This window comes from Martes martes (assembly GCF_963455335.1).
Source record: "Martes martes genome assembly, chromosome: 7".
In the NCBI taxonomy this organism is placed as follows: domain Eukaryota; kingdom Metazoa; phylum Chordata; class Mammalia; order Carnivora; family Mustelidae; genus Martes; species Martes martes.
The window spans coordinates 2,170,138-2,182,743 of record NC_137894.1 but is presented as its reverse complement, the minus strand read 5'-3'; the positions used below and the strand labels follow the sequence as shown (position 1 = coordinate 2,182,743).

The following is a 12,606-nucleotide window of genomic DNA, read 5'->3' as shown; positions in this document are numbered from 1 at the left end:
CTGCCCCACCCATGTTATCCCTTCCGGAAGCCACTCCAAAGCCCACCCTCCGATTGAATCATTACTCCCCTTTCTTTTTTTATTTTTTCCAACTCTTTACTGGTTTAATAACCATTTAGAAAATGCACGAGGCATAAACGTCCATCAGGATGTTCACAAACCAAAGATTGTAACCAGTGTCCAGATCAAGACACAGAACAAGAATAATGCCCAGAGGCCCCCCCTTGGGCTCGATTCCACGCGCTACGAATTCCTTTTTCTTTTAAGAGAGTTTTAAGCTTTTTTTTTTTTTTAAGATTTTATTTATTTATTTTGACAGAGAGAAAGAGAGAGAGAGAGAGAGAGAGAGAGAGAACAAGCAGGGGGTGTGAGCAGCAGAGGCAGAGGGAGAAGCAGGTTCCCCGCTGAGCAGGGAGCCCGATGCGGGGCTCGATCCCAGGACCCTGGGATCACAACCTGAGCGGAAGCAGATGTTGAACCGACTGAGCCACCCAAGCGTCCCTCATGGGTTGTTTCTTAAGAAATGATGTATTTAGCTGTTATGTTACTTTGTGTATGTATGTGTATAAATAAACATCGTACACACATACATACGTATCTATGTATATATATTTTTTATTTTATTTATTTGACAGACAGAGACACAGCGGGAAGACAAGTAGGGGGAGTAGGAGAGGGAGAAGCAGGCCTCCCGCCAAGCAGGGAGCCCGATGCGGGGCTCGATCCCACGACACTGGCATCATGAGAGCCCAAGGCAGACACTTCACTGATGGAGCCCCCCAGGCGCCCCAAAAGAGATTTTTTAAACCATAGTAGCATATAATATACAATTCTGCATTTTAAAAAGTTGACTCATAATAAAATAGACCTTTTTATGCAAAACTAAAAGCTGCCAAGATGAGTCATGAAGAGGGTGAAACTAGGAAGATCAAGAACTTTGGAAATAGACGGGAAAGAGAAATATCTCCCCAAAGCCTTCAGGTTTAGAGTGTTTTTTCAAACAAGTTTCTCAAACTTCTAAGAAACCGTTATTTCCGATCTTCATAAGCAGTGTTTTAAAGCCCGGAAAGGAAGGCGGGGAGAATCCAAATGGGATTGAGACTATTAAAAAAGTCAACTTTGAATGAGGACAGCCTCCTAACCTATGTACCCATGCTATTATCCTACACAAATCACTCCTAAAAACACCACAGATCTATTGTCTCACAATGCTATTTTATCGATTAGGTTTGGAATTTAACTCTTCGTCACCACGTGCCCTCACTCTCGAGGACTGAGGACCACTCAGATGTAAACTTAGCTTTAAAAAAGACGCTCTTTGCAGGGCACGTGACATGCTGAATAAGAGATTGTTAAAGTAGGGCTTTACTGAAGAATAAAGTAGTTCAAATGTATACTCGTTCCAAAAGAAATTCTACGGCTTCTTTCCCATAATTGTAGAAATCTAGCAAGGTTTTTTTTCTTTCTTTCTCGTTTTCAGAAGTTCTGAGTATCTAGTTAAAGCATCCAGGTCTGTCTTGTCAAAGATCACGGAGTCACAACCAACTTCTTTTTTTTTTTTTTTTTTCATTTTATTTATTCGACAGAGAGAGATCACAAGCAGGCAGAGAGGCAGGCAGAGAGAGAGGAGGAAGCAGGCTCCCTGTGGAGCAGAGAGCCTGATGCGGGGCTTGATCTCAAGACCCTGAGATCATGACGGGAGCTGAAGGCAGAGGCTTTAACCCACTGAGCCACCCAGGTGCCCCCGGTCCGCACTTCTTTCCTGCACTTAAACTCTGGGCGCTTCCATCCCAAGCTTCTCCGCCTCAGCGTTGTGCTAGGGAGACTCGGCTTATGAAGGAAGACCCCCCAGGGTCCGGATCCGCGCCCCTGCTGGCGGGCGCGTGGGTCACTCGCTATAACAGATAACGCTGCATTGACCACGCTCCTCAGCTACTCTGCTGGGAACACACTCGGGGTACAGCTGCCGGCTCGGGGCGTGCACCTGCTCACCTCCCCGCCCAGGCCCAGAAAGGTCCCCAGGGTGGTCACACCTTTTGTTCCTTCTCCCAGCATGGTGGGAACGTCTCGGATGTCCCACAACCTCGCCAACACTTGTTCCCTTCTGTGTTTTCCTTTGAGCCATTCCGGTGAACTCGTAACACAGTTCAAACACGCTGGTGAGAGCCCAGTTGTTTTTTTTTTTTTTTTGATGTAAGAGTTACTTACGCGGCTTTACATCGGTGGCTTTCAAACTTTTGACCATGAACTGCCTACGTGACAATGTTCATATTTATATTCTATCTGGTGACCAGGACACACTTTCAGGCATATACTTGTACACGTATGTATATTTATATGTTTTTATATGTCTCACATGTACATGTATACATATATTTTATGTGTACACACATGCACGCACACACACACACACACACACACACAAATCAGTATAACTGTCGATGCACGCCCTGTCTGTGTACCCACTATGTGTGCTCATCTACTGTGCTCCTCATACATACACGTATGTGTAGGACATAGAGAAAGGTTTCACAAATGAACAATCAGCGTTCACTCGCTTACTCCCTTGCACGAGCTCTGACATTTTCTGTTCACTTCTAGGCCAGTCTCTTTCACTAAAGAGAGAAACACATGAAGTGGCGAAGGGCACTAGCTGACCATCTCTACACTGACCGCTCGCGTCCTCTTTCCAGAGCTGTGTGCAGGGCCTCGCGTACCGAACAGACTGGAGCCGTCCTCGGGGACGCCCAGCGGGGCCGAGCTCCCTGATAGCAGCGTGGCGCTCGGGGCCCAGGGCTTACTCAGGCAGACCAGTCACCCTGAGCGGCCAGGACCAGAGAGGATAAGAGGCTGAGCACAAACCACATCCCAGTGAGAGAGCCAGGAATCGCCCCAGAGGACCCTAACTGTCCTTAGACAGAGGAGGCAAGTTCAAGGCTGGGAACAGGATGGGGCAACCGTCAGGCAGGACGCAGGTGGACGGATAAAGGCGCTAAAATTTTTCAATGAGTTGAGCTCATTCGGGGACGACCGAGGGCCCGCCAGTCTCTCGGTTTGAGGGGGCAGGTGCTCAGCCAGTGTGGAGCAGAGGACCGGGCGGGGCTGGACCGCCTATGAAGTCCCTCTGGGCGCCCAGTTCTAGTCCGCTAAGCTCCCCACAACCTCATGACAGACCCTCTCTGGGTAACCGCGGTAGGAGCTCTCTGTGTATAGTCAGAGCTACAGCTCTGCTGTCGGTTCTCTGGGCACGCGGGTCCTCGGCAACGGGCCACGGAAGGGACTCAGCCCGCGGCGGTCCCTCTGCAGATCCAACAACTTCTACCTGGCGATGCTCCTGTTCATGCTCTTCCTCTGCATGTTGCCAACCGTCTTCGCGATCGTCCGCTACAAGCCGTCCCTGAACTGCGGGCCCTTCAGGTGAGTTATTTTGGTTCCTTCTGCTCCGCCTGGAGTGATGGCCAGCTCTAGGGGAAGGACCCCTGCACGGAGATGAACTCTCCTCCCCAGCGACAGAACGCGTCAGCAGCAGAGAAAGATCTCGAACCCACAGCTGGTGAATCCAAGACCAGGGCTCCTGCCTCGAGAGCAGGCGGCCCCCAGAGAGGCGCGCGTCTGGGCTCACCTTGCAAAGCTGGAGCTCCATTAAAAGCAGCAGGGGCCGGGACAGAGCTCCTGGGCTGCAGAGAAATTCCGGCTGGGCACTGTTTCCCTCCCAGAACTCAGGAAGCTTTTTGTTAAAAGATAACCGAGGTCACTCTTGATACATTATTTCTCGAACGGCATCAGGGCAGCGGGTTCTAGACCGTCTCCTCCTAGTGTTTGCTTCAGGTCAGTTTCAAAACTATCTACGATATTTAGAGGCTGGGTTTTACACAGCATCAAACACACGCACACACCCGCATACCGGGATCACGGACGCCCCCTTCAAACCTGGTGTTAATCAGACAATCAGCTCCTATAAGATCTCCTTAGGAGCCTTACGTATCCCTCCCGTGGGGGGGTGTGTGCCCTGCCTGTGCACCTGACTTTGAGGGCCGGACCTCCAGCCCCGTTGCTGTTTGGTGATGGCTTTGCCGCACCCTCCCGCCCAGAGCGATCCAGTCTGGGGTTTTGTCTTTCTCACAGTGGACAGGAGAAAATGTATGACATCGTGTCAGAAACGATCGAGAAGGACTTCCCCGCGTGGTTTGGCTCCGTGGTGAGCTACATCAGCAGTCCCGTGGTTATCCTGCCCGCCGTGCTCCTGCTTTTGTGAGTACCGCCCACGGCCTCCCAGCCAGCTCCCGCCAACAGAGGAGCACTGCTTTCCAGTCATTCCAGAAAACCAACTCATTGCAAACGAGCTCATTGCAAAGTCACGTACAGAGCCTCATGATACAGGCAGGGACTGGATCACACAGGAGCCGGGAAGGTCTGGGGTCCTGATTCGTCAGCCGTGTGTGGGCGATCGCTGGGACCACGGCGATGGGGCTGCATGTCATTACCATTGTCCTATCTGACTGAAGTTAAAATAATCTCGAGACGGGGTTTCACAAAGCAGCTGGGTAGCTTCTGCTTGTTTTTGACTTACAAGAAACGCAGCAGGGAGCAGGTCCAGCACCCCTAGTGCGATGCTCCGTAAAACCTCTCCCCCGTCCCCACCCTGGCCTCGTCCTTATGACCCTGCAGAAGTCCAGGTCAGGGGATGTCACTGGGGAAACCAAGAAGCTTTCCTTCTAAAGCAGCACCCTCCTGATGCTGGCCAGCTCGAGCACTCACTCATACCTCCCTCCCCGGCGGCAGGGTGGGAGGTGGTAGGGACCCCTGGCTCCTGGCGGGAGCGTGCCCTGAGCCCCGACCCGGGGAGGGGGGCTCGCTCATGGCCCGTGCTCTCTTCCAGCATGCTCATCTATTACCTCCAGAGCATCGCAAGGTCCTTAAAACTCAGCAACCAGCAGCTCCGAATGCAGATCCAAAACGCAAGTATCACATCATCTTTGCTTTGTCCCATGTGAGGGCCACATGGCAGGTCTGGTCAGCAAGGGAATGCAGGTGAGGTCCCATTTTCAAATCACGATGAGTCTTGGCCGCCCCCAGGGGACATAAGGCCATGCCTGCCCCAGGCTCCACAGAGTTACTTCTAAGAACACCCAGGGACAGCTCCCATCTTCCCAGGAACTAGCGGAGTCCGGCTTTTCCTGCCCCAGGGCCCTTGCTGATGCCCTGAGCACTTTGGTGCCCTCTTGTGGCTGCACCAAGGCTTTAGGGCATGGTGGGCAGGGGGAGAAGTGGGCTTCCCAGGCCTGTGTCAACCTGGACACCTGAGCCCACTCTGCTTGGACCCAAAGACACACCTTTCTCATGACTTAGACTCTGGTCGTCATTATTCTCTCTCCCATCTGGGACTTCGCTCTCAGAATGGTCAGAGGGAGACCGACAGGTCCAGTCTCTGCACACCACGGGGGCCCCTCCACCCCACCCCAGGCCAGGACAGGGACAAGGGAGGCACCTGCCCTCAGGCTCGCACTGACCCTGCCCCACATGCCTGAGAGTGGGTGTGACCCTTTTCTCACCCCAGTCCCAGAACCCCGTGTAAGAAGAGATGCCTTTTTCAGTTTTTGTAAACATAACTCCGTGAATAATCAATTCACATAAAGAAACAGTTCCAGAAGCAATCAGAGAAGAAATGAATTTGGAGCTGCGAAGGGCATTTGTGGGGAAACATACATTTCCCATGTTGTTGATCTATACTTTCTCTTTCGTGTCTCAAAGTTTCAGCAGAGTCTAAACATGTTCTAAAAACAAACCTTACAAACAAACAAACAAACAAAAACTTGCTAGGTAAAACTTCAGCTCTGGGTGTGAGCATTTACTCATTCAAGTAGCAAGTCTGAGTCCGGAGTACGCTGTCCCCAAGTGACAGCAGGTGTAGGGTCATGGCTTATGGCATGAGGAATGACACGTAATTCCCCCTCCCCACCCTCCACTTAAGATGAGTATTATTATGTCTTCCTGCTAAACCCAAAACAAATGTACACTTATCATTTGTATTTTAGGCCAGATCTGAAGATAAGAAGAAGGTTGCCCAAATGGTAGAAGGTAAGTACAAGCGACGATGTCAGGTGTCTCGGTCATGACTGTGTTTAAAACTGGGGCAGCTTATGGTACACCACCAACGGTGAACTGTGGTGGTCACAGTTAACCAGGCACAATAAAATAAAATCTACGGTTATAAATATTGGTTTAAATTTACAATTTTTACATCATATTCAGGCCTGTGAATAACACCAAAACATGTCTGAAAAGAGAAGGAAGTTTTGAGGTAGGGGAGAAAAAGAAACACAAAAATCTGGAGAAAACCCCCAAGAACATCCTTGCTCGCTTTTGTCTACTTCTCAGTGGCCACTTCTTCCCGGCAAGACCCCTTCCCCAGGTCTCCACCCCAGGGTCCAGCCTCCAGAGGGCACGCCCCTCGGTTCCCCTCCGGCAGGGCAATGCCTGATGGGCACACTCAGCCACCCACACGGCGGTCACACCTGCTCTCCCCGATTCCCCAGCAACACCTGGAGAAACTTGCTCCCACCCAGGCTCCTTGAGGGAAGAGGAAAGAGCCTCATGGAGAAGGAAGGAAAATAGGCTCGTGTGGCTGGAAGTGGGGCAAGCGGCAGGGACAGCTCGAGGGAAACTGCCCCTCCCTGGGGACCACTTTGAGACCACATCGTGTGTGGAGCTGGAAGGATCAGCTGGCAATGTTAAAATGACCAACTGCATCATTTTATGAGCTAATGGGAAGGGGGCGTTGGGGGGGAGGCCTGCGTTGGAGCCACACAGACCAAGGGTTGGGTCTGCCCCACCCCTAGCAGGAAGGCAGCCTCCGCACAGAATGGGACCAGAGCTCCCCCCATTAAACCCCACGGAAAGTCATAGGACACACTCAAGTTCAGCTCATGTCTTCAAACCCAAGCATCTCCGGGACATCTCTCGGGATGGCAGGACCGGTGTCCGATGGTGCTTACCTTAATTCAGTCTACATGTCCTCTCAGAATGCTCTGTGAATGGCTTCCAAAAAAAATCCCAATTGTCCCATCGGCTTTAATATATACCTGGGACAGATCAACCATCAGAGCCCCAAAGCTGGGGAACGACCCACTTTCTCTCTAGGGGACATTCGACGGTGCATGTGTAAAGCCTCGGGGTTCACGTGAGACCACGCTGCCTTCCCGCTCCAGCTGACCGTGAAGAAATGGTTTGAGTGGCGGAATGCTCGTTGCCGGTGGGAGGGGCGTCTCTGCAAAGTTCGTGTGATAGTTTGCAGACCCAGCAGCTGGAAGTCAGCCTGCGCTGGGCGCCCGGTCAGCTAGAGCATGTCACCCCCTCTTCTCCCATCCCACCCTCCCCCTGCAGCCCGAATCCAAACCCAAGAGGAAAGCATCAGGAGGCTTCCAAAGGAGAGTGACCTCAGCAGCCAGCTGTCCTCAGTTCACTCGGTGACGCCCCAAAGCAACGGCACCGTGGTCACCGCTGGCTCCTCCAGCAGCAAGAGTGCCAGGATGGAGACCGTCACCCGGGGCACACCCCCGAGTCCCGGGCCAGGCCTCAGCAGCCCCAGCTCGCCTCTTCCTGGCACCTTCAAGCCCAGGCCGGAGCAGGACCCCAACAGGTGAGCTGATCCGCAGCAAAGCACGAAACCCGCCTCCCTGGCCGGGACGCCTGCCGGGGAGGGCCCAGGGCCCTAGAGCTCGGGGTAAAGAGCCCTTAGGGATTTGAGGGCCTCCGCGGTTTCAGGCGGGCGCGGCCATCGAATTCTGATTCTGCCAGAAGGCCCAGGGGCAGCTGCCGCTGAGAAGGAATGGGGGGGACAGAGCGCGTCCAACGGGGGGTCTGCTTCCGAGGCCTTCTGCCGGATAACCTCCAGCCAAACATTCCTGCCGACCTAGGGTGTTTATTTCTACAGCCCAAGGCGGTGGCGGGGGGGATGCCTTTTATAATTGTTTTGTCTTTTATTTTTTAACTTCACAGTGGCCGTCTTATTGCCAAGACCTTTTATATTTCAGGTCTAAGCTGTCCAAGTTAGTGGCAGGGTCAGCCTGCCGTGATCGGACATGGGGTGTATTGTCTCGGCCTTACTTGCCTGTAAGACAGCAGCGGAACCCTGGGTCTCCTTCACGGAGGAGGGGCTTCTGGAAGGACGCAGGGCCCCAAACCCACCTGGAGAACTGGATCTGAGTGTAACACAGTGAACGCCACACGGATAAGATCCAGGAGGATGGAGGGCTGGCGTTCTGTTCTGGCTTTTTTGTTAAAGCCGATGGCTAGGTTAACAAAGGATTGGAAAGCCTGCTATAGGAGGGTTATCTTTGCGTATCCGTGGGGCCTTGACAAGGAGGGATTCCGTTCCGGTGGGTGGGCCCCAGGCCAGCCACGTCCGGGCCGCTGGACAGCTGGGCGCGCCTGGTCGAGGGGGTGAGGGGCGACACTCCGAACAGGTTTTCCACACGTCAGTCCCACTACGTGCTCCTGGATGAAAGGGGGCTCCCTCGCGAATTATATTAGCAGACCCTCTGTGGAGGGTCACTGGGCAGACCATTCCGTGAAGGACTCTAAGAATTCCAGGAGTAAAGACATCTGTGTAGCCGCGTCCCCAAACCCTCCCGCGCGCCGTCTGCAGAACCTGCGCTAACGCTTACGGACGTGGGTCAGGGAACAGGCAGAGGGTGCCGCGGCCCTCGCTCGCCGCACGCAGGAGGCCCGGGCTCCGAGGGTGCCGAGGGCACAGGGGACTCACCCCCTGTCTTACAGGTGTCTGTGTGGTCGGAGTGCGAGGGCAGGTGACCGGCGCGAGAACAGGTCCTGCTCTCCGGGGACACGGGCGAAGCACACGGAAGATGTCCGCTCACAACCCCTCCGCCGAAGAGACTTTCAGCAGATCGACCCCCCTCTTTGTGGAGCCGGGCCCTCGGCCGCGGTGCCGCGTGATCCCAGGTCCCGCGCCCCCAGATACTACATCGTTCATGAACGAGACTCTCGCCAAAAAACCCATCCCACTTTATGGCCGGAGACACGTTTCAGGATGGATGCCTCGGGGGACATCGTGGAGCTGTGCCCCAGGACCCCGCGACCGGGTGTGTCCTGGGCCCACCAGCAGGGGCCCTCTCCGCAGCTGAGCGAGGAAGAGGAGGGTGTCCTGAGGAGAGAGCTGGTCCCATGGTCTCTCCACCCGCTGTCCCTGAGAGGCCTCCAAGGGGCTCCTCATTTTTATGTCGGCGACAGGTCAGAAGGTCAGAGCCTGGCTCCAGAGCACCGGGGAAGGCCGCACTTCAAGTCCCTGGATGACGGCTTTGGGGCTCCACTCGACGGGCCCGTGGCTGGGCGCAAGAAGCCGCGCTCCCGCAATCTCCAGCCCACACAGCACCCCCCGATGCTCAGAGGCAAGCCCGAGGTCGAGCCGTCCCTCTCCGAATCCGATTCCATGTCGGCGGCGTCCAGCAGCGACCGGCAGAGCCGCGGCAATGAGCGGCACCTCCACATCGCCCCCGGCCGGCCCAGATTCCCCAGGTCCACGCGCCCGCCGGGCGGGACGAAGGCTGTCTCCAGGCAGGAGCTGATCGTGGATCTGAACGACCTGATTTGTTCCAACGTCTAGGGGCGTCTTCTGGTGTCGCTGTCATAGCACGGGAGCCCTGCCAGACCGCCAGCGTGGTCTGACACCGTGTGCTCCCCCGCCTTCTGGAAGGAGATGCAAACACACAGCCCGAGACAGGACCACGGCTCTGCCTTCTCTAGCAAGTGCCTGCCAGGGGCTGTGTCCGGGGGCTCTTTGTGACCAGTGCCTCTGGAACACGAGGCTGTCCTTTCAAAAACATCCGTCCCCTTCCTCCATTCCAGGTGACCACAAATCATAGGCAAGCCAGACCGCTCATGAAAACGGATGTCAGGGCCCCTTCCGAGATGTCCGTGCCCGTCCTTCATCCCGGGTGCGCTCCGTTTGGACCGCCCTGCCTGGGACTCAGTCCTCCCCGGGAAGCACCCGGGACCGACGGGCCCGCCCTTCAAGGTCTCACAGGGATTTGTTACTTCCCACGAATAATCGGTTTTGGGGATGACAGCAGTAACTAAAATTGGGGAGCTGATTATACCGGCTGAGTGCACGTCGTATTAATGAGTCAGGACAGTTGGATCCCTGAGGTTTACTAGTTCCTTTAACCGGGAAGGATGGGATTCGAGCTGGTCTCTGGCTTGGTGGGACCTGGGGGTCAAACACCTTCAGGACCGTCTGTCTTCACCTGTCAGCTCTCCTAGTCTGTCACCCTCATTTTCCCCCCGACGACAACAGACTTCCTCTGGGTGGGAGGTGGAAGAGGAATTCACAGCCGCAGAGGATGGCAGGTTTACGCCACCCAGCCGACGAGCCGCGGGGGAAGAGCGGAGGGGTCCCGCCCCACCTGGCGCAATCTTCACCCGTCATGGCTGGAGCCCCTTCCGCCAGCGCTGGGCAGGTCTGCTGCGGTCCACCGAAGGGCACCCCCTTATTCCCATCTCCAGGATCCCTCTTCTTGCTGTAAATTATTTCTTTCCCATTTTCTCTCCTCCACCAGCCCGAGTGCTTGCGGAACAAAGTGCCGTTTGTTCCTTTCTGCGCCCCCGGCAAGCGACACATAATGCTTATTGTCAGTTTCTACCGCTGCGCGATGGCTTAGAGGACGCACATTATCATCTCGCACTTCGTGTGGGTGGAGGGCGGACCCAGCCCGGCGGGGTGCTCTGCTCGGGGTCTGCTGTCGCCCTGCATCTCCTCTGAGGTGATGGGTCCCCTTGGGAGCAGCGCAAGGGCTTGTTGGCAGATTTCATATGCCTGAGGCTGCGGAGGCCCTGCGCTTCCCTGCTCCGTGGCCCGTCCCCAGCACGGCTGCCTGTCCCTTCAAGGCCAGCAAGAGAAGGCCCTCTCAGCTCCGACTCTCCTTTTCTGGGGAAACCCTGGACACGCTTATAACAGACCCCACCTGATCAGGTCAGGCCCACCCAGGATAATCTCCCTTTCCATTACTTCAAAGTTACCCGGTCAGAGACCTTAATGACATCTTCCCGAATCAGTTCATCTGGACCACATAAGAGAACCAGTCACGGGAGTGAAATCTCATCCCATTGGCCAGGGCCAGCACGCTCAGTGGGTGGGTACACGGGGAGGGTACGTCAGGGAGCAGGAATCCTGGGGGCCGTGTGGGAGCCCTGCCTAGCCAGATACCTGTGGAATGTCGCCGGGTGGGTGAGTAAATGAACGAGCTACACTATGAGCGAATGGCAGATGACAGCGTGATAGGATTACAGTCCAAGATCTGCTGCCAGTTCTGACCGGAAAGGAAAGTTCGGTGTAAAAAACGTCACTCTGAAAGCAGACACACACGAATGTTCCTCCCCCAAATTCGTGACAAGGTACGCACCTATTTTTAACATATGTCGGGGGGTCGCCGTCAGTCCGCTCTGGAACAAATGTTCTGCGATGCCACGGGAACACGTGTTTGTGATAGGGGCCCCCACTGCAGCGGGACGTGGGTCCCCTCTGCCAAGCGCTTGGTGTGGGGCGGAGGCTCGGGGCTTCCGGGGACAGCAAGACCCACGTTGGAGAGGCCGGCGCTCCGCTGGGGACCTGCAGGAGCAGCTGTGTCTGTGAGGGTGGGAAGGCGCTCCGCCAGGAAGAGAGGACCGGCAGGCTCTGCGGCATAACTGAGGACACACGGGCATTGCCAACACACACCCACGGCCGCAGGTGTGGGTAGCACCTTTCCCTGCGCAACGTAGCTCACCTGTGCGCCCGCAGTCAGCATTGGGTTCCATCTTAGAGAAACTTAAAAGATGCAGAACAGTACAAAGCCCAGTCTGACAAGCACCCCCCTTCCTACAGTGTCAGCAGCCGCTGCGATTTCATGTCCTCTCCACCTGGTCCCTTTATTATCATTAATAAGAAAATATTACAGATATAATCAAAGTGCACTAAATTTAATTAAATTTAATTAAATTTAATTGTTAAATTGTCCATTAAATTATATAAGCTGCGTGCGTGTATGCATATGTCCAAATAAATATCCATAAATAATGTGCAAGCAGGTGTTAATCCAGTAAATATTATCCTTGTGCATGCATCATTGTGCCTCTTTGTGTGTTTGAGGTCTGTTGATAAACTGTATCGATCAAGCTCACTTAGAACCGCTGCGTGGTATTTCACCGTATGAATAAACTCAGTATCTCTCCCTCTCCTACTGGCGGACATTGAAATCATTCCCACTTGAGTGAAACACGTTGCACTCAGCATCTTCTATAAGGCTTCAACCGCGCACATGCTGGTGCTGACCTGGGAGTGGATGCTGGTCCTGCCGGAGGCGGGATCCCTGGGGCACAGGCCAGGCGTGTTCAGCATCACGGGCTGCTCCTCCCTGAATCTCTAGGCACCCAGACCCCATACAACCTCCATTGGCAGATGACAAGGGCCATTTTGCTTAGAGCCCCACCCAAGCATGATATCACCACACTAGGTTAATTCTGCCAACCGGCTGGAAAAAAAAAAGTTATTTTAATGAATTTGCATTTCCCTGATTGTTAGCATCTTCCCCTGTGTGGACTGGCCATCCGCAT

General features: G+C 54.4%; 1 protein-coding gene across 1 annotated transcript in view; it reads left to right on the top strand.

The window, feature by feature from the left end:
- The window catches only part of TMC3 (transmembrane channel like 3), a gene marked incomplete at both ends in the record, with an annotated part of 35,236 nt that extends 25,614 nt beyond the window's left edge, over positions 1 to 9,622 (top strand). Inside the window, 6 exons of the mRNA XM_080808669.1 lie at positions 3,307 to 3,417; positions 4,126 to 4,251; positions 4,880 to 4,990; positions 6,041 to 6,078; positions 7,384 to 7,639; positions 8,779 to 9,622. Coding sequence (XP_080664795.1) covers positions 3,307 to 3,417; positions 4,126 to 4,251; positions 4,880 to 4,990; positions 6,041 to 6,078; positions 7,384 to 7,639; positions 8,779 to 9,622 — 1,486 coding nt within the window. The remainder of the gene's footprint in view (positions 1 to 3,306; positions 3,418 to 4,125; positions 4,252 to 4,879; positions 4,991 to 6,040; positions 6,079 to 7,383; positions 7,640 to 8,778) is intronic.
- Positions 9,623 to 12,606: the final 2,984 nt, after the last annotated feature.